At 39.7% G+C, this 23250-nt stretch overlaps 2 protein-coding genes across 21 annotated transcripts in view; both read right to left on the reverse strand.

Annotated features, from left to right (window-relative positions):
- Positions 1–23250, reverse strand: part of LOC307118589 (protocadherin gamma-C5-like) — a gene marked incomplete at its 5' end in the record, with an annotated part of 138416 nt that overhangs the window by 21051 nt on the left and 94115 nt on the right. For 2 of the 20 annotated variants that reach the window (XM_079804253.1, XM_079804267.1), the window contains one exon: positions 17279–19878. The exons of 15 other annotated variants lie outside the window; for them this stretch is intronic. In XM_079804253.1, coding sequence (XP_079660379.1) covers positions 17279–19708 — 2430 coding nt within the window. Of the gene's footprint in view, positions 1–7615; positions 10223–14104; positions 16553–17278; positions 19879–23250 lie in introns of those variants that run through there. 3 more of the 20 variants (XM_079804252.1, XM_079804266.1, XM_079804268.1) reach the window with 2 other exon arrangements.
- LOC307118595 (protocadherin gamma-C5-like) lies at positions 10860–13316 on the reverse strand (the record flags this gene model as incomplete). The annotated part of the gene is made up of 1 exon (XM_079804277.1): positions 10860–13316. One exon carries the CDS (start codon positions 13314–13316, stop codon positions 10860–10862), a length of 2457 nt encoding a protein of 818 aa, XP_079660403.1.

The raw sequence follows: 23250 nt of genomic DNA on the forward strand, positions 1-23250 counted from the left end.
ACCACAAGTTCAGGTACCATTCTTCCATCTTTTAAAGATTTTACATTAAGACGGAAAAAATTGTTATTGCTCAGAGAATACGTCTTTAAGCTATTGGTGCCAACATCGAGGTCCTCGGCACTTTCAAGGGTAAATCGTGCGCCGGGAGCAGTCAATTCATATATTTTTAATGTGGCATCTTTAGTATGGAAGTTCGGTGCATTATCATTTATATCTTGTATTTCTATTTCAACTTTATGCAACTGTAATGGATGCTCAATAACGATCTGCAGTGGCATTAGACAACTGGCGCTTTGTCCGCAGAGCGTTTCTCTGTCTATTCTGCCATTAACTACCAGATCACCCTTCCCTGAATCCACATTGAAATACTGTCTATTTGATTCAGATGCTATCCGTAACTTACGCTCGGCGATATCTGAGATGTCAAAACCAAGATCCTTCGCGATATTCCCAACGATAGATCCTTCCTTTAACTCTTCAGGAATTGTGTAGCGAATCTGCGCTCCAACTGTATTCCACAATAGAGAGAAAACGAGCAGCCAAAGCGCTGCCCATTTCCATTCTCTGATCTTCCTGTGCCTCATTTCTCTGTTGCGCTTGATATTCCCATCAACAAATCTTTATCTTATATCCATAGAAAATCAGAATGCTGTTCTCCATTTTCAAATAAATGTCTACTCAACGCATCCTCGTTGTGGTGATCCGCCTCATAAAGCGTTCATGTTTCCTCTCGCTCTACAGCTCTCATCATTGTACTCCTCCTCTGGCTGGGGGAGGGAGTAGATCTCTTTGTATGGTCTGAAGCACGATTGGCACAGAGCTCAACGCTCACTCATCCAATAGATGCTTTGCTGTTTCTTAAAGGCATAACCAGCCCTCTGTGGTGTGTGTTACGGCATCTAGTGGAGAACTGTGCTCTCAAATGTGCAATGCAGCTAATCTCAGGCTAATGATTCAGATAGACAGGCAAATGTTTCTGTACACAAATCGACGTTAAAATAATCAATGAGTAAGTTTCAATCATCTGTTTGTAAAATTCAGTGGAAAATAATTATAATAGCAAAATGTTTTGCATGTGGTATTGAACGTTTTTTCGTTTTCTTTTGACCTTTCAATGATGAGCAAATACAGTGTCAAATTAAATGTTGTATTTAAAAAAAATAATGAATGATGCAACAATGCCTTTTAAAACTGCACAACGTCACATCGTTACGGGAGCTGTCCAGTCCAAAGTGCTGAACGCAGTCAAAACTTTCGTTATTATCTCTGGGCGTTTTGACATAAAATGTGAAGCGAAAAAGTTGCTAAACATGGAAACTGTGCGTCAGTATAAGTTATTTAATATTGTTTTATTTATAAAAAAAAAACTGCCAATGACAGCTTTGCTGAATCGTGGGTTTAGAAATGTTGATGCTCAAGGCAAAATAGATTAATAAATATAAAACACTATAGTGAACTACTCAAATAGGCAACTGATATTGTGAAACATGCACATATGTCGTTTTAAATATGATTTCCTTTTTTTTTACCAGCAGTTATGCTTTATCAAACTTTAGAAATGTCTTAAAATTTCCAAGTGGTTAAAATGGTGATGCTCGAATAAAGAAGCGATATCTGAGCCAAGCTCCCCCAACCCCATCCCCGTCTCACACACACACACACACACACACACACACACACACACACACACACACACACACACACACACACACACACACACACACACACACACACACACACACACACACACACACACATTTTTAAAACAAACAAAAAAATATCCTCATAATCTAGGGGGCGTGTCCTGAAACCTGAATACACACCACAATATAAGGACTTTGCGTCCTCATAATGTAGCCTAGGTCAAACCAGTACAATCAAGCGGTTCACACATCACATTTTTGAAATGGTTACAGATCTGTAATTATTTTTATGCACTTTCGAAGAATAAATAGCTTACACCTATCTATTGATGCTGAGTTAATTATTGTTCTGTCTCACCTGTTGGCTCTCGAACGTCCACGCGCTGTCTGGCAATGACGCATCAAGCACGTTTAGCGTGTCTGTAAAGTTTGTGGTGCTGCTGGGCTTAACGAGGGTGAGATCACTGAATTCTGACATTGGAGAGAGATAGGAGCCAAAGGACTGACTCTGAGACATCATGTCTCCTCCCAGAACCTCCACATACTTAATGGGCCCGTCAGTGTTGAGCTGGATCTGCAGGTTTCTGTTGGGGTTCTTGTATCCAGAATCAGTTCGTCTGATACAGCAGCTTGAGCCGCCTCTACTGCCTCGCGCACATTTCACCAGTAGAATGAAAAATGTCATCAGACACAACATGGACACGGAAGCCAAAGAAATGATTAGATATAATGTGATTTTACCGCTTTTCTTGTTGGGCTCGATAGTTTTCTCTCTATAGTCTGAGATGGGCTCATGAAACCCGTCCTCTATCAGTATATCCACTGTGACTGTGGTGGACTGGATCGGTTCTCCATTATCCTTTATCTCTATCATCAGTCTCTGAGAGGAGTCGTCCTGCTCTGAAACAGCGCGTTTAGTCCTCACCTCTCCCGTATGTAAATTCACACTGAACAGTGACGCGTCCGTGGCCTCCGCGAGCCTGTAGAAGAGCCAGGCGTTATGACCCGAGTCCGCGTCCACTGCTGTTACCTTAGTAACGAGATGTCCTGCTTTAGCAGAACGAGGCATCCTCTGATGAGAGACAGACCCCATGAGTGTGGACGGGTAAATGACAGCAGGTGCGTTATCGTTCCGGTCCAGAATAAACACATGAACTGTGGCGTTGCTGCTCAAAGATGGGGAGCCATGATCTTTAGCTTGAACTACGATACTAATTAGTTTCATTTTCTCATAATCAAACGAGCTCATGCTGTAAATAGTTCCATTCTCAGAATTGATATAAAAATACGAAGATGCTGGAGCGTGATTTGAATATAAATCTAGAACTGAATAAGTGAGTATACCGTTCTTGTCTCTGTCAATATCAGTCGCAGATACAGAAAACAATGAAACACCTGCATGATTATTTTCGTTTATGTAAACGTTATATGAAGACTCTGAGAATATTGGAGCGTTGTCATTCACGTCAGTTACTTTAACATGTACAGTCTTCACAGTTTTTAAGGGTGGAACACCGGAGTCCATGGCCAATATTTCTACATTATATTCAGAATGAACCTCACGGTCTAATAATGAGTCCGTTATCAACGAATAGTAGTTATCGAAGGAGGGTTTCAATTTAAAAGGAACATCCTTAGAGACAATTAGCTCAACTTTGCCGTTATTACCGGAATCCAAATCTTTGACGGTAATCAGAGCCACCACAGTTCCCACCGTTGCATTTTCAGGCACGGGGCTCGGTAAAGATGTCAGTATAATCTCTGGAGGGTTGTCATTCTCATCTATGATATCTATCTGAACCGATGACTGTCCCTCGAGCTGCGGATTCCCTTTGTCTTTAGCACAGACATCAAATGTATAGGATTTTGTAGTCTCATAATCTAGCTTTCCAGTTACTGTTATTTCACCGGTTTCTGCGTTCACACTAAAAATATTTCTTACAAGTTCAGGCGTGTGCGCAGCGAATGAATACTTTATCTCACCGTTAGGACCTTCATCCAAATCAGTGGCTTTTATTTTAATCACACTTGAATCAACAGCGGCGCTTTCTAGAACAGATGCTTTGTATGCAGCAACTTCAAACGTTGGTTCGTTATCATTAAAATCCTGAACAATTATTTGCAGTAAAGATGTGCCAGATTTGACCGGATTACCGCCATCTAGAGCTGTTAATATTAGCTTGTGAACTGCCTGTTTCTCTCTATCTAGTGATTTTTCAAGCACTAGCTCTGGTATTTGCCTTCCGTTTTTAAGTGTCTTTAAATTTAAACGGAAGAAATTGTTATTGCTCAATGAATAGGACTTTAGGCTATTGCTGCCAACATCGAGGTCCTCCGCAATTTCAAGGGTAAATCGAGCGCCTGGAGCAGTCAATTCAGAAATGTTTAATACGCTATCTTTATTGTGGAAGTTCGGTGCATTGTCATTAATGTCTTGTATTTCTATCTCTACCCTGTGCATCTGCAATGGATTCTCAATAACGATCTGCAGTGGCATTAGACAACTGGCGCTTTGTCCACAGAGCGTTTCTCTGTCTATTCTGCCATTAACTACCAGATCACCCTTCCCTGAATCCACATTGAAATACTGTCTATTTGATTCAGATGCTATCCGTAACTTACGCTCGGCGATATCTGAGATGTCAAAACCAAGATCCTTCGCGATATTCCCAACGATAGATCCTTCCTTTAACTCTTCAGGTATTGTGTAGCGAATCTGCGCTCCAACTGTATTCCACAATAGAGAGAAAACGAGCAGCCAAAGCGCTGCCCATTTCCATTCTCTGATCTTCCTGTGCCTCATTTCTCTGTTGCGCTTGATATTCCCATCAACAAATCTTTATCTTATATCCATAGAAAATCAGAATGCTGTTCTCCATGTTCAAATAAACGTCTACTCAACGCATCCTCGTTGTGGTGATCCGCCTCATAAAGCGTTCATGTTTCCTCTCGCTCTACAGCTCTCATCATTGCACTCCTCCTCTGGCTGGGGGAGGGAGTAGATCTCTTTGTATGGTCTGAAGCACGATTGGCACAGAGCTCAACGCTCACTCATCCAATAGATGCTTTGCTGTTTCTTAAAGGCATAACCAGCCCTCTGTGGTGTGTGTTACGGCATCTGGTGGAGAACTGTGCTCGAAACTATGCAATGCAGCTAATCTCAGATATATTTCGTAGCTAGATGGACAAGTATTGTTGTACACAGTATGTGAAAGTAACAGGGCGAGCATTTGAACATAGCTAGAGAATAGCAATGGCAATTTAGTTGTTCTTAAAATGTAATTGGTAAATGATTATTATAGCAAATTGCATTTATTCATTGTTTGTTTATTTATTTTTGTTTGTTTGTAATAAATTATGCAACAATGTCTTCCAAAACAACACCCATAATGTAGCACCTAAAACTGTGCAGCGTCACATTGTTACAGGAGCTGTCCAGTCCAAAGTGCTGAACACACAGTCCAAAACAGTCGCCATTATCTCTGAGAGTTTGTTTCGACATCATACATGTGGTACTACCAGTGCTTGAGAGGCGATACACACAGAACATTCTTTCAATGAAGAGCATCAGAGCTCTGAACTACACTCTAAAAAATGCTGGGTTAAAAATAACCCAAGTTGGGTTGAAAATGGACTAACCCAGCAATTGGGTTGTTTTAACCCAGCAATTGGGTTGTTTAAAGCAAACATTTAACCCAACTGCTGGGTTAAAACAACCCAATTGCTGGGTTAGTCAATTTTCAACCCAATTTGGGTTATTTTTAACCCAGCATTTTTTAGAGTGTACTCCACAAACATATCCCCGCTAAAGAAACGCGTTGGGCATTATTAGATCATCAAGGCTATGCATTTACCAGTGTCATTATGAAATATGCACACATATCGTTTTAAAACGTGGTTTCTTTTTTCCCCCACTGTCACGTTTTATCAAACTTGTAAATGTCTTCAAATTTCCTTTTTTTTTTCTGTTTCCTCTAAATCCTAAAAACATCCCTATACAGAAATTCTAGCTGATGTTGACCTCTATCCAAAATGTTTATGCTCAAATTAGTATACTTCCTATTTGGAGTACGATTTTAGAGTAGATTACTTTTGAGCAAATTTTACATTATTTTAGTATAAATGGATTGCTTGCTAATGCACAACATGCTTATAGACCAGGACACTCTACTTGTACTGCTCCTACACATGACCGATGTATAGATGATAAGAAATTGGTGGGTGCTGTTCTTTTAGATTTTACAGCAGCTTTTGAGGTTATTGACCATGATATTGTTGTTGCCAAACTGAACTGTTATGCCACTCTAAAAAATGCTGGGTTAAAAACAACCCAAGTTGGGTTGAAAATAGACATACCCAGCAATTGGGTTGTTTTAACTCAGTGAATGGGTTGTTTTAAACCAGCAGTTGGGTTAAATGTTTGCTTAAAACAACCTAATTGCTGGGTTAAAACAACCCAATCGCTGGGTTAAAACAACCCAATTGCTGGGTTTGTCCATTTTCAACCCAACTTGGGTTGTTTTTAACCCAGCATTTTTTATCTCACTCATCCTTGCACTGCACTTTAATAAATGTGGTTATTGTTATTTATGTATATTGTTAATTGATCATACTGCCATGTAAAAGAGACTTGCACCCAAGCATTTCACTGCCAGTACACTTGTGTACATGATATGTGACAGTAAAAGGGAATTGGAATTAGAGTTTCACTTACAGCCCTTGACTGGATCGTAAGTTATCTGCCTAATAGAAAACAGAGTGTACTTTATAATGGAGGTTTTTCTGAGACCAAAAATACTTACTGCGGTGTTCCACAGGGAAGTTGTTTTACCATGTGTTGTTGATAATGCTAATTTAGTTATGTAAGCAGATGATTCAACAATATTTTCTGCAGTACATATATCGGCTGAGCTCCAGAAGAACTTAAGTGAGGAGTTGCAAATAATTACAAACTGGGTTAGAACTAATAAATTTATTTCATACATAGAAAAAAACACAAATGTACCATTTTTAGTAAGAAAAATAATATCACTAAGGTTGCTGACTTGAAATTATTTATTAATTGGAGTCCAGTGGAACAAGTAACAAGTGTTAAGGTGCTGGGTGTGAAACTTGACAATATGCTGTAGATCATATAGTAAGCGTCATGGGAAAAGGTATAGCTGTGGCCAGATGTTCTGTGTTTCTTCCATCTTTGGTTTTAAAAGATGTGGTGCAATCGTTAGTTTTATCACATCTTGAGTACTGCCTAATGATATGGTCAAGTGCATCTGAGAAACACTTTAAAAAAAAAACTTCAGATGGCTCAGAACCGAGCAGCTAGGTTAGTGCTTCATTATCCATTTCAGGCCAATGTTATTGATATGCATAGGAAATTATCATGGCTGTTAGTGAAGGATAAATTACATTTATGACTGCCGGTATATAAGTTCTCAAATATCACACACCCTGTTTCTTCTTTGAAAAGCATATTATGTTGGTTTTAGATATATAGAACGCGTCAAGTGAGTAAGGCTTAACTCTTTTTAGCTTGTCCACATACAAATTTGATGAAAAATAACTGTGCTTTATCGAGGTTCTGTTGCTTGGAATGTATTTCAGATAAACATACGAAGAGTAAAAGCACAAGGTTTACAAATATGTAGATATAGGTTGTATGATTGTGCTGCTATTGCTAAGAGGGATAGTTTGATGATTTGATTAGAGTCATTTTATTTTTTATTTTATTTGTATGGTGTTTTGTCTTGGATGGCTGTGCGGGCCCCAGGGAGATTAGCAACCACTTTGTGGAAGCTAATGGGGATCCGAATAAAGGATAATATTAAACTGGGTAGCGATCTTTGAGCCAACACACACACTCACTATCTATAAAGCATGTGCACCATCATGTGTATATCTTATGCACTGTTTAGAAAATTAATCACACAAAGTTATCTATTGATGCTGAGGTAATTAATTATTCTGCGTCTCACCTGTTGGCTCTCGAACGTCCACGCGCTGTCTGGCAATGACGCATCAAGCACGTTTAGCGTGTCTGTAAAGTTTGTGGTGCTGCTGGGCTTAACGAGGGTGAGATCACTGAATTCTGACATTGGAGAGAGATAGGAGCCAAAGGACTGACTCTGAGACATCATGTCTCCTCCCAGAACCTCCACATACTTAATGGGCCCGTCAGTGTTGAGCTGGATCTGCAGGTTTCTGTTGGGGTTCTTGTATCCAGAATCAGTTCGTCTGATACAGCAGCTTGAGCCGCCTCTACTGCCTCGCGCACATTTCACCAGTAGAATGAAAAACGTCATCAGACACAACATGGACACTGAAGCCAAAGAAATGATCAGATATAATGTGATTTTACCGCTTTTCTTGTTGGGCTCGATAGTTTTCTCTCTATAGTCTGAGATGGGCTCATGAAACCCGTCCTCTATCAGTATATCCACTGTGACTGTGGTGGACTGGATCGGTTCTCCATTATCCTTTATCTCTATCATCAGTCTCTGAGAGGAGTCGTCCTGCTCTGAAACAGCGCGTTTAGTCCTCACCTCTCCCGTATGTAAATTCACACTGAACAGTGACGCGTCCGTGGCCTCCGCGAGCCTGTAGAAGAGCCAGGCGTTATGACCCGAGTCCGCGTCCACTGCTGTTACCTTAGTAACGAGATGTCCTGCTTTAGCAGAACGGGGCATCCTCTGATGAGAGACAGACCCCATGAGTGTGGACGGGTAGATGACAGCAGGTGCGTTATCGTTGTGGTCCAAAATGAACACATGAACAGTGGCGTTGCTGCTCAGAGATGGAGAGCCGTGATCTTTAGCTTGAACTATAACACTGAAAAATTTTGTTTTCTCATAATCAAATGAGCTCATGCTGAAAATAGTTCCGTTCTCAGAGTTAATATAAAAATAAGATGATGCTGGAATCTGATTTGAGCTCAAATCTAGAATTGCGTAACTCAGTATTGCGTTCTTATCTTGGTCAATATCAGACGCAGACACAGAAAACAATGAAGCGCCTGGTGGGCTATTTTCCTTTATGTACACTGTATACGAGGACTGTGAGAATATTGGAGGGTTGTCATTCACATCCAGTACTTTTACATTTAACGTTTTTGTAGATTTTAAAGATGGCACACCAGAGTCTGTCGCTACTAATACTATGTCATATTCTGCATTAGCTTCACGGTCCAAGAATGAGTCAGTTACCAAAGAATAGTGATTGTCAAATGCTGGTTTTAGTTTAAATGGAAAACGAGTGGAGATTGTGAGATTTACTTTTCCGTTATTACCCGAATCTAAGTCTTTTACGTTGATTAAAGCTACAACTGTACCGACTGATGCGTTCTCTGACACTGGGCTAGGTAAAGATGTCAGAACGATTTCGGGAATATTGTCATTCTCATCAATGATGTGCAGCCTCACTGAAGTATGGCCCTCCTGTTCTGGGCTCCCTTTGTCTCTAGCGCAGACATCAAACGTGTATAATTGTGTTAATTCGTAATCTAGTTTTCCAATCACTGTAATTTCTCCGGTTTCAACATTGATACTGAAAACGTTTCTCACGTGATCTGGTGTATGTGCTCCGAAAAGATACTGTATTTCGCCGTTAAGACCTTCATCTAAATCAGTGGCCTTTACAGTTAAGACGCTTGAACCAAATGTCGTACTTTCCTGAACAGATGCTTTATATTGCGTTTGTTCAAAATTTGGCTCATTGTCATTAATATCCTGAACGATTACTTGTATCATAATAGTTCCAGATTTGACGGGATCGCCACCGTCTAATGCAGTTAAAATGAGCTTATGTACAGACTGTTTTTCTCGGTCAAGTGGTTTATCAATTATTAACTCTGGTACTTTCTTACCATCTTCAAGTGTTTTCACATTTAAACGGAAAAAAGCGTTATTACTCAAAGTATATGATTTGAGACTATTGCTACCGACATCTAAATCCTCGGCACTTTCAAATGGAAATTTTGCGCCCACAGCTACTGATTCAGCTATTTTCAAAACATTATCTTTTGTATGAAAACTCGGTGCATTGTCATTTATATCTTGTATCTCTATATTAACACGATATAACTGCAATGGGTTTTCTATAACCAGTTGTAACGGCATCAGACAACTGGCGCTTTGTCCACAGAGCGCCTCTCTGTCTATTCTACCATTGACTATCAGCTCACCATTCCTTGTATCCACACTAAAATATTGCGTACTAGAATCAGAGGCTATCCGTAACTTACGGTTAGCGATGTCTGAAATGTCCAGACCAATGTCCTTTGCAATGTTTCCGACAACAGACCCTTCCTTTAGTTCCTCTGGTATAGTGTAGCGAATTTGAGCTCCAATTGTATTCCATAATAGAGAGAAAGCGAACAGCCAACGCGCTGCCTGTTTCCACACTCGGATGCCTCTCATTTCCACAGTGATTTGAACCTTTCCATCAATGATTGCTTCGCATATATCCAGAAAAAAACGTAATTTTTCTTCTTGTATTAAGATCGCAAATCCATTTCGATCGAAGGGTTGTTTTTTTAGTGATCAGCGTCATAACCGCGAGTGTATTCTCCTTCAGCTCATAACCCTCAATGTAGCCCTTTCCTGCTAAGGGAGGGAGTAGATCCCTTTGTGTAGTCTCGCACCTCATTGGCGCTGAGCTCACTGCGCAGCTGTCCAATAGAGGACAGAGTCTCTCTTAAAGGGAACATGCTCATTTTCCCCCTGACAATGCTGTTAGCTGTGAATTGTTACAAAAAGAAAACGCCTATAAAGGCGTAGCTACTTACATTTATACAAATGTAAAAAAAAAAAATGCATTTGTTTCCATTTTACATTTAATGTTTGCACTATAAGCAAATGTTACTCTTTTTATATAGAAAGTGCCCTCATGCATCCACAAAATAGTGCTGTGAAAAACAATTAAATTCAAATAAAAAAAACATCAAGCTAAATTCAATCTTTTGTTATCTCCAAATGAACTAGCTGCAGTCACTAAATGCCAATACGAATCTCAAAACAACCTGTTAAAAAGTATTCTATTTAGGCAAACTATCAACGTTATGACCGCGTCGCTGTCCACCGCTGTGGTTCTGAAATGTGCATAATAAATATGTTCTTAGCACCCACAGAAGACACAATAGCAAACTCGCAAAACACAATGTGATTTAGAGACACATCTGTATTCAGATACAAACGACAGCTCTGAATGTAGCAAAAGTTGTATTCATCTCACCTGTTGGCTCTCGAACGTCCACGCGCTGTCTGGCAATGACGCATCAAGCACGTTTAGCGTGTCTGTAAAGTTTGTGGTGCTGCTGGGCTTAACGAGGGTGAGATCACTGAATTCTGACATTGGAGAGAGATAGGAGCCAAAGGACTGACTCTGAGACATCATGTCTCCTCCCAGAACCTCCACATACTTAATGGGCCCGTCAGTGTTGAGCTGGATCTGCAGGTTTCTGTTGGGGTTCTTGTATCCAGAATCAGTTCGTCTGATACAGCAGCTTGAGCCGCCTCTACTGCCTCGCGCACATTTCACCAGTAGTATGAAAAACGTCATTAGACACAACAAGGACACGGAAGCCAAAGAAATGATTAGATATAATGTTATTTTACCGCTTTTCTTGTTGGGCTCGATAGTTTTCTCTCTATAGTCTGAGATGGGCTCATGAAACCCGTCCTCTATCAGTATATCCACTGTGACTGTGGTGGACTGGATCGGTTCTCCATTATCCTTTATCTCTATCATCAGTCTCTGAGAGGAGTCGTCCTGCTCTGAAACAGCGCGTTTAGTCCTCACCTCTCCCGTATGTAAATTCACACTGAACAGTGACGCGTCCGTGGCCTCCGCGAGCCTGTAGAAGAGCCAGGCGTTATGACCCGAGTCCGCGTCCACTGCTGTTACCTTAGTAACGAGATGTCCTGCTTTAGCAGAACGGGGCATCCTCTGATGAGAGACAGACCCCATGAGTGTGGACGGGTAAATGACAGCAGGTGCGTTATCGTTCTGGTCCGAAATAAACACATGAACTGTGGCGTTGCTGCTCAGAGATGGAGAGCCGTTATCTTTGGCAAGCACGATTATGTGAAAGACTTTCATTTTCTCATAGTCAAAGGAGTGCATGCTAAATATACTACCATTTTCTGAGTTTATGTATACATGCGAAGAGGCAATTACGTCTTGAGTATTAGTGTCGAGAACTGAATAGACAATTTTGGCATTTTCTCCCGTATCTAGATCTGATGCGGTCACTGATGCTAAAATTGATCCCGGGGCGCTGTTTTCTTTAATGTAAACCGAGTACACGCGTTCAGAGAAAACAGGAGGATTATCATTGACATCTAATATATTAACTGTAATGAGTTTTCTAGATACCAGTGGAGGTGATCCAGAGTCTGACGCTTTGAGCTCAATATCATATCTAGGAAACTTTTCTCGGTCTAATTGTGAATCTGTCACCAGTGCGTAATGGTTTGAAAAGGTTGGCTTTAATTTAAAAGGGGTGCCCGGTGACATGCTAAGTGTTACGTTTCCATTAATGCCTGAATCCAAATCTTTAACATTTATTAACGCTACCATAGTTCCAGCGATCGCATCTTCTCGTACAGGTTTGGGTGAGGAGGTGATGGTGATCTCAGGAGTATTATCATTCACATCTAAAACATTCACCTGGACTCTGCAATGCCCCTCCATGACAGGCGCTCCCTTGTCTCTAGCGCGTATGTCAATTTTATATGAGGTGCTGGTTTCATAATCAAGATTCTTGGAAACGACTAATTCGCCTGTTACAGGATTAATAGCAAACACATTTTGAATTATTTCAGGTGTGTGAGCTGCAAATGAATACTCAACCTCACCGTTTACACCATCATCCAGGTCAATAGCTCTTACACTAAGTATCATTGTACCCGGGACTGTGCTCTCCATTACTTTAACCTCATATACGTCGTGTTCAAATATAGGAGCATTATCATTTGCATCAATAATTTTTACAGAAATCTGCGTGGTACCTGACCTCGCTGGATCACCCCCATCAATGCCTGTCAAAATTAGATGGTGCACGGAATTTTTCTCTCTATCTACAGATTTCTCTAAAACTATTTCGGGGACTTTTGTTCCGTCTTTATCATTTTTTATGTGCATAACAAAATGCTCATTTTTATTAAGCGCGTATGTGCGCAAAGAGTTCGTTCCAACGTCAGGATCTTGAGCAGGCTCCAAACGAAACCTAGCTCCAGTTAACGTTGACTCTGGTATCTCAATTGTGTTTATTTCCGACAAGAATATTGGAGAGTTGTCGTTAATATCTTGAATGTCCACCTCGACACGATAAAACTGGAGCGGATCCTCGATTATGACTTGTAAGGGTAACACACAGCTCGCGCTTTGTCCGCACAGGGTTTCTCTGTCTATTACTTCATTGACAAGCAGCTCGCCATTCCGCAAATTCAGACTAAAATATTGCTTACCAGACTCAGATGCTATCCGTAATTTACGATTCGATATTTCAGATACATCCAAACCGAGATCTTTAGCTACATTTCCAACAATAGATCCCTCCTTCAGCTCCTCCGGTATTGTGTAACGAAGCTGCGCGTCTGTATCGCTCCACAAAACAGCGAAACACAACAGCCACAGCGGCCGCCAGAACAAAATTCTCCTTTGTATTTGAGTCCTCATTTCCAAACACGACGAATGATCGTTGATACCAGTATCCTGATATACCAACCCGATCTCATGGCAATTCGTACATATTTTACGAGGTGGCTAATTCGTACGAATCTGTACGACCTCAGTCGTACGAATTCATACGATTTTTGCTAAATCGTACGTATTTGACGAGTTGCCAAATTCGTACGTATTTGTACGAATGACTTACCTCAAACCCCGCCCCTAAACCTAACCGTCACTGGGGATTAGACAAAACGTACAAATTCGTACGAGTGAGGTCGTACAAATTTGTACGAATTAGCCACATCGTACAAATACATACGAATTGGTTGTGAGATAGCGTTGGATATACATCTTACGCCCATAAGCCGTCACCAAAATAATGTGACATTTTAAAATGTACAGAACTCCAGGTTATATTCCTTTGTTAAATACATTGCAGCGAGTGCAGTGCATTTTGTCTCAGGTCTGTGCGTAATGGTTTTCAGCATCATGTCAGGGGGAGGGAGTAGATCCCTTTGTGCAGTGCAGTCCCACTATTGGATGAGCGCTCACCAGTAACAACATGATTCAGTCTTAAAGAGGCAGAGCAAAGCCACGCGCAACACCCATACAGACAATATACAGTTCATGTGAAGCTCACTTTACATTGTTACGACTATATATATATATATATATATATATATATATATATCGAGCCCAACAAGAAAAGTTGGGCTCGATATATATATAGAAAAAAGAATATATATGCACACACACAAAATGTATACAAAATATGCAAAATTTCACGCGCTCACCTGTTGGCTCTCGAACGTCCACGCGCTGTCTGGTAATGACGCATCAAGCACGTTTAGCGTGTCTGTAAAGTTTGTGGTGCTGCTGGGCTTAACGAGGGTGAGATCACTGAATTCTGACATTGGAGAGAGATAGGAGCCAAAAGACTGACTCTGAGACATCATGTCTCCTCCCAGAACCTCCACATACTTAATGGGCCCGTCAGTGTTGAGCTGGATCTGCAGGTTTCTGTTGGGGTTCTTGTATCCAGAATCAGTTCGTCTGATACAGCAGCTTGAGCCGCCTCTACTGCCTCGCGCACATTTCACCAGTAGAATGAAAAACGTCATCAGACACAACATGGACACTGAAGCCAAAGAAATGATCAGATATAATGTGATTTTGCCGCTTTTCTTGTTGGGCTCGATAGTTTTCTCTCTATAGTCTGAGATGGGCTCATGAAACCCGTCCTCTATCAGTATATCCACTGTGACTGTGGTGGACTGGATCGGTTCTCCATTATCCTTTATCTCTATCATCAGTCTCTGAGAGGAGTCGTCCTGCTCTGAAACAGCGCGTTTAGTCCTCACCTCTCCCGTATGTAAATTCACACTGAACAGTGACGCGTCCGTGGCCTCCGCGAGCCTGTAGAAGAGCCAGGCGTTATGACCCGAGTCCGCGTCCACTGCTGTTACCTTAGTAACGAGATGTCCTGCTTTAGCAGAACGGGGCATCCTCTGATGAGAGACAGACCCCATGAGTGTGGACGGGTAAATGACAGCAGGTGCGTTATCGTTCTGGTCCGAAATAAACACATGAACTGTGGCGTTGCTGCTCAGAGATGGAGAGCCGTTATCTTTGGCAAGCACGATTATATGAAAGACTTTCATTTTCTCATAGTCAAAGGAGTGCATGCTAAATATACTACCATTGTCTGAGTTTATGTATACATGCGAAGAGGCAATTACGTCTCGTGTATTAGTGTCGAGAACTGAATAGACAATTTTGGCATTTTCTCCCGTATCTAGATCTGATGCGGTCACTGATGCTAAAATTGATCCCGGGGCGCTGTTTTCTTTAATGTAAACCGAGTACACGCGTTCAGAGAAAACAGGAGGATTATCATTGACATCTAATATATTAACTGTAATGAGTTTTCTAGATACCAGTGGAGGTGATCCAGAGTCTGACGCTTTGAGCTCAATATCATATCTAGGAAACTTTTCTCGGTCTAATTGTGAATCTGTCACCAGTGCGTAATGGTTTGAAAAGGTTGGCTTTAATTTAAAAGGGGTGCCCGGTGACATGCTAAGTGTTACGTTTCCATTAATGCCTGAATCCAAATCTTTAACATTTATTAACGCTACCATAGTTCCAGCGATCGCATCTTCTCGTACAGGTTTGGGTGAGGAGGTGATGGTGATCTCAGGTGCATTATCATTTATGTCTAAAACATTCACCTGGATTCGACAATGTCCCTCCATTGCAAGTGGCCCTTTGTCTCTAGCACGTATGTCAATTTTATATGAGGTGCTGGTTTCATAATCAAGATTCTTGGAAACGACTAATTCGCCTGTCACTGGATTAATAGCAAACACATTTTGAATTATTTCAGGTGTATGTGCCGCAAAGGAATACTCAACCTCACCGTTTACACCATCATCCAGGTCAATAGCTTTTACAGTAAGTATCATTGTACCCGGCACTGTGCTCTCCATTACTTTAACCTCATATAAATCGTGTTCAAATATAGGTGCATTATCATTTGCATCAAGTATTCTTATAGTAATCTGCGTGGTACCTGACCTCGCTGGATCACCCCCATCAATTCCTGTCAAAATTAGATGGTGCACTGAATTTTTCTCTCTATCTACAGATTTCTCTAAAACTATTTCTGGGACTTTTGTTCCGTCTTTGTCGTTTTTTATGTGCATAACAAAATGCTCATTTTTATTAAGCGCGTATGTGCGCAAGGAGTTCGTTCCAACGTCAGGATCTTGCGCAGGCTCCAAACGAAACCTCGCTCCAGTTAATGTTGACTCTGGTATCTCAATTGTGTTTATTTCCGACAAGAATATTGGAGAGTTGTCGTTAATATCTTGAATGTCCACCTCGACACGATAAAACTGGAGCGGATCCTCGATTATGACTTGTAATGGTAACACACAGCTCGCGCTTTGTCCGCACAGGGTTTCTCTGTCTATTACTTCATTGACAAGCAGCTCGCCATTCCGCAAATTCAGACTGAAATATTGCTTACCAGACTCAGATGCTATCCGTAATTTACGATTAGATATTTCAGAAACATCCAAACCGAGATCTTTAGCTACATTTCCAACAATAGATCCCTCCTTCAGCTCCTCCGGTATTGTATAACGAAGCTGCGCGTCTGTATCGCTCCACAAAACAGCGAAACACAACAGCCACAGCGGCCGCCAGAACAAAATTCTCCTTTGTATTTGAGTCCTCATTTCCAAACACGACGAATGATCGTTGATACCAGTATCCTGATATACATCTTACGCCCATAAGCCGTCACCAAAATAATGTGACATTTTAAAATGTACAGAACTCCAGGTTATATTCCTTTGTTAAATACATTGCAGCGAGTGCAGTGCATTTTGTCTCAGGTCTGTGCGTAATGGTTTTCAGCATCATGTCAGGGGGAGGGAGTAGATCCCTTTGTGCAGTGCAGTCCCACTATTGGATGAGCGCTCACCAGTAACAACATGAATCAGTCTTAAAGAGGCAGAGCAAAGCCACGCGCAACACCCATACAGACAATACACAGTTCATGTTAAGCTCACTTTACATTGAAATCCCCCCCCCCCCATTTACTCGTTATAAATATAGGATACATTTAGAAAGAATACACTGCAAAATAAGTATTCTTAGATACAGTACTCTTCAAGGAGATGCTGCAGAAAAGCATGGCCGCTCAAATATGTATAGGAATATCGTTTTAAAGTATTACTCTTACCACAGCTTCCATAATTCCAAACAAACAAATACATAAATAACATTGTTTTGAACGCTTACTACAATAGTGTTGATGCAAAATACAGTGCTAGTTATGAATGTGGAATTATAAAAATGGTTAGAATAATGTGTTTGTATATAATCAAATCAATAACTCCATCCATATATATAAAATACACAACATTTATACAAAATATGCAAAATTTCACGCGCCTCACCTGTTGGCTCTCGAACGTCCACGCGCTGTCTGGTAATGACGCATCAAGCACGTTTAGCGTGTCTGTAAAGTTTGTGGTGCTGCTGGGCTTAACGAGGGTGAGATCACTGAATTCTGACATTGGAGAGAGATAGGAGCCAAAGGACTGACTCTGAGACATCATGTCTCCTCCCAGAACCTCCACATACTTAATGGGCCCGTCAGTGTTGAGCTGGATCTGCAGGTTTCTGTTGGGGTTCTTGTATCCAGAATCATTTCGTCTGATACAGCAGCTTGAGCCGCCTCTACTGCCTCGCGCACATTTCACCAGTAGTATGAAAAACGTCATCAGACACAACAAGGACACTGAAGCCAAAGAAATGATCAGATATAATGTGATTTTGCCATTTTTCTTGTTGGGTTCGATAGTTTTCTCTCTATAGTCTGAGATGGGCTCATGAAACCCGTCCTCTATCAGTATATCCACTGTGACTGTGGTGGACTGGATCGGTTCTCCATTATCCTTTATCTCTATCATCAGTCTCTGAGAGGAGTCGTCCTGCTCTGAAACAGCGCGTTTAGTCCTCACCTCTCCCGTGTGTAAATTCACACTGAACAGTGACGCGTCCGTGGCCTCCGCGAGCCTGTAGAAGAGCCAGGCGTTATGACCCGAGTCCGCGTCCACTGCTGTTACCTTAGTAACGAGATGTCCTGCTTTAGCAGAACGGGGCATCCTCTGATGAGAGACAGACCCCATGAGTGTGGACGGGTAAATGACAGCAGGTGCGTTATCGTTCCGGTCCAGAATAAACACATGAACTGTGGCGTTGCTGCTCAGAGATGGAGAGCCGTGATCTTTAGCTTGTACGAGGATCTGAAACACTTTGATTTTCTCGTAGTCAAATGACTGCATGGTAAATATGCTGCCGTTTTCCGAGTTTATGTAGATATAAGAAGACACAGGCACGTCTTGAACTTTAGAGTCCAAAACTGAGTAGGAGATTTTAGCATTTTCACCCAAGTCTGGGTCATGCGCGGAGACTGAGCACAATATTGAGTCATGAGCGCTGTTTTCTTTAGCATAAACCGTATAATATTTCTCAGAGAACATTGGAGGGTTGTCATTTACGTCTGAAATGCCGATTGTGACTGTTTTCCCACTAGATAGCGGTGGCGAACCGGCATCAACTGCGTTTAGTTCAATTTTATATTCAGAATAAGTTTCTCTGTCTAGAGGGCCGTTAGTAACTAGTGCGTAATGATTGGAAACCGTAGCGCTCAATCTAAACGGCGTCCCAGGAGCCAACGTAAGCTTAACTTTCCCGTTCTCCGCTAAATCGGCATCTTTTGTACTAATCAATGAAACGACTGTGCCATTTGAGGAATTCTCAGGAATTGGACTTGAGAGGGAAGTTATAATTATGTCAGGTGCGTTGTCATTTACGTCGTTAACCGTAATCTTTACACTGCAGTGGCCCTCCATTTGAGGATTTCCTTTGTCCTTTGCAACTACATCAAATTTATGTAAGCTTGCTTTTTCATGGTCCAATTGTTCTTTAACCGTTATGGCACCCGTTTGTTGGTTAATATTAAACAGTGCTGTATCTGATGTTTGGTCTGCAAAAAAATATTCAATCTCTCCATTTAAACCTTCATCTAAATCGATAGCCTTGACTGTTACAATTTCTTTATGGATTGATTCGTTTTCATCAACAGCAGTCTCATAGAAAGGCTTTTCAAATTCAGGAGCATTGTCGTTAATATCTAACACTACAACAGTGATCTCACACGTGCCCGTGCGCACTGGATTCCCTCCGTCAGCTGCCGTTAATATTAGCTTATGAACAGCCTGTTTTTCTCGGTCAAGAGGTTGCTTGAGTACTAGTTCTGGAATTTTTACTCCATCTTGAGTTTTTACGTTTAAAACAAAATTATCATTAATGCTCAGACTGTATGATTTTAAAGAATTGGACTGTACGTCTGAGTCAATGGCGCTCTCTAGAATGAATTTAGCTCCTGAATTAATATGCTCCGGAATATTCAGTATACGCTCATTAGATTTAAAATTCGGCGTGTTGTCATTAATATCTTGTACTTCAATCTCAACTCGATGCATCTGCAGAGGATTTTCTAAAACGGCTTGAAGAGGCAAAACACACGGGACATTGTATCCACATAACCCCTCTCTATCAATTCTCCCATTCACAATAAGATCACCCTTTTCCACATCCACGGCGAAATACTGCTTACCAGTCTCAGATGCTATTTGTAGTTTACGATCTATAATCTTAGACCCGTCCAAACCTAGATCTTTAGCGATATTTCCGACCACAGATCCTTCTCTTAGCTCTTCTGGAATCGTGTATCGAATCTGCCCTTCTATTGTACTCCAAGGAAGAATAAAGACACAGCACCACCAAATTCTCCTCGAAAAGAAAAGAGATTCCATCATCTCCGGCTCCAAGCTTTTGACGATTTATCCAAGTTTTCTCAATGTTTCAAAATATTCGCAGTTACATAATCCCCAAAAATATATTGATGGCATATTCCTATTTAGTGCAAGAGGTCCTTTTGATAAAAACGAGTAATTCATGCGTTCTCTCTGCTCGAGCTCAGAAAGATGCCTCAGCCGTGGGAGGGAGTGGATCTCTTTGTCCAAGTCTGCACCTCATTGGTCGACTGTGCATTTCTCTTGAACCAATCCAGTTATTTAAATGTCTTAAAGGGGTAGTACGAGTGAGGCACAGGCAAAGCAATTCAGAGGAGCCACTAGATATCTAGAAACAAGAACATTAAAGTATAATAATAATACTAATGATAATAATAATACTTATAATAATAATAATAATAAACATTATTAATAATAAAAAGCAGTAATAATAAACATTCACAATAGTAATAATAATAATATGCAATTATCGTTGTTGTTCTTATTTATTATGAGTATTATTATCCTCCATGCGTGTGTGTGTGTTGTATCCACTTTATTTAGATAAAGCTTCAGTTATCTTAAACAGAAAGAATATGAACGTGTGCCGACATGTGGCGACTGAGAGAAGCGCAGCCGTACCTGTGCATCGTTTGAGCGGTGAGTGAATTGCTGTGTGTGTGTGGAAGTTATTGCTGGAGGCGCGTAAGAATTTTACCTTTTAATCAGATTAACTGTCATTTTTAGAAGGCTTACCATTTCAGTTATAATTATTGCCTTTAAAAACAATGAAATTATCTATATATTTTCATATTAGTAGTCATCATGCCCTATATCTGTACAAGACTGCATGATCCTCTTGCAACAAAGGACCAAACCATGAGCAGGGGGAGACGGCAAGCAGCCAGAGTGAAGTGAGCGTTTCAGCACCACGCGGGTGGACAGCGCCACACAGGCGGCCTGTTCCAGCAGCTACACTCATGTGTTCAGAAAGAGGGAACGTACATGCTTTCCATCTCGGTCAAATCAGGCGGTTTGACTGTCTTTTTTTTTGTTTTTTTTAAATCTTGGGCTAAAATACTTACGCACGCCACAGCAGGAAGGGTTCTTAAAATTATATTGACGTTCATAAGAGGTAGAAGACAATGAGACATGAATAAGCCACTTACCTTGAAATCTACATTTGAAAATCTTCTTCATTTTTTTTCTTTTTACAGAAACATTGATCCTCTATTAATACCTATTAATCTATGAATTCCGTGTTTTGTGCCGAGGAAACAGGACTTGTGCTATGAGTGTTGTTGAGTGTGTTTCTATGAGTGTGTGGAATCTAAATTGCAATACACATTTGCCTAACATATGGAGCAAATAGATTTGGGTACAATGAGGCTAAAAGTGCCCTTAAGGAATCCTTTCCCCCTTATCATTGTGTATGACAATCAAAGTTTTGCTTTTTATTTTAATGGTGCAATATCATTCAAATACAGTAAATGTAATAGCAAATGGAGTGCTTTTACCTAACAGGTCGCCCATCCCAGTGCAGGCTGGGCAATAGTGATGAAGCAAAAATTGTCACCATATACAAATATATTTGATATGGCAATACAATATTTATGTAAGTAAGTATTTGAGTACAGTTTAATGCAGGGCTTTTCAAACTTTTAGATGCCATGGATCCCCAAATATGAACATCCTCGTGTGAGGGACCCCCATCCTGAAATTTAAAAGACATCTGTCTTTTATAAACACCCAATTGAACATTAATATTATATATCCAACATTGGTTTCTATTAAGTTACTTTATTATATATCTTTTCTACTCACTATAAGAAAGTACTGTTAATTGAATAATTTATTTGTAAATTGAAATCCAATTTTTATTCATTTATATTAATCGTTAATTTAATAGAATAATATTTTTTTCTTCATTTATTTTAATCTAATTTATTTATTTTACATTTCATTATATGTTAATTTAACATTGAATCACTTTTTTTAATCAAATTTATTTATTTATTTATTTATTTATAAATAATAGGAAAGAACTTAATTATTTATAAATATAGGTTAATTTAAGATAATTAATTTTTTTATGATTTGTATTATTATTATTATTATTATTATATTCACAGTTTTACTCTAGGCTTTTCCACATATATTTATTTTAATCTCATTTATTTATTTACTTTTTACATTTTATCATATGTTAATTTACCATTGAATCATTTATTTATTTTAATTTATTTACTTAATTTTATACACACTTTTCTCTACACTTATAAGCAAATTAATACATACGATTAATACATGATTTGTATTAGCTACATAAACAATGTTTTTTTTATTTTATTTTTTTTAAATCATGTCAGATCAGAGGGCCTCAATTTTTTCATATTTGCATGTGATGACATCATGCATCAGGACAATTTCTCAGGGCGTATAGTGACATACAGGTGTTGTTGTTTAGAGCTTAGAGAGAGAAAATCAAAGGTGCTTTGAGCCCCATTGTACCCTACATCTGAAAAAAAAAACATATTGTACTCCTCCAATTTCATATTGAACATAGTTAATTAGAAGGAATTGTTTGCTGGAGTTATTATAATACACTGCATTTCAGAGGCATTTTAGAATAATGATAATAATGTTCCATCATTAATTAATAATTACAAAGGAACAAATGAGAAATGCACTATCAACATTCTAGTAACTATTAACTAACAAGCATAATGCATAATGTATAATTAATTCTAAAGTGAAGATTATGGTAACCCACTAGTAATGACTCAAGTATTAACAAATCCTTCAGAAGGGATTATTAATTATTTGGATCAGCATCCTAAAGTGGAAAGCATGATAATTCCTTAATATTGACTGAAGTCATTGTAAACGTTTGAGGTTTTTGTAAGGTTTTGATAGTAATTACTAATTATTTGGATCAGTATTCTAAAGTGAAGATTATGGTAACCCACTAGTAATGACTCAAGTGTTACCTAACCTTAACTTTAGATTTTAATTATACATTATGCATTATCCTTGTTAATTGTGAACTTGTACATAGTAGTTCTTAGTAGTCCTCTGGGAGGTATGAAAAAATTGTAGTTATTGATTAGCTAATAGTGAACTTAGACTAAGCTTACTAATTCGTTAATAAGAGTTTCTTGTTAGTTAATAGTAGTTACTAGAGTGTTGATATTGCGTTACTTGTTTGTTCCTGTGTTGTTTTTCATTAATGAAGGAACAGTATTCTAAAGTGTTACCCACATTTTTAATATGCAGAAAAGTAAATTTGCTCTTACCTTTGTTGGTGACAGCCAGGTATAGAGGTGGGATGTGCCAGCCAAAAGAGGAGAGAAAAAAACAGAAAAACATGGTTAGTACTGTAATAACAATGTATTTGTATTCACCTGAAATTGACTAACGCAATTTTATATTATTATTTTAAGCGGTTTATGTGTATAATATATACATAAATATGATGTACAGCGATTCATTAGTAGCCTCCTCCAAATTTTATCATCTCTACTGCTAAAGGAGCAGATCATGAGCAGTTTACAATCAAAACAAAT

Source organism: Gobio gobio, assembly GCF_949357685.1.
Source record: "Gobio gobio genome assembly, chromosome: 22".
NCBI lineage: Eukaryota > Metazoa > Chordata > Actinopteri > Cypriniformes > Gobionidae > Gobio > Gobio gobio.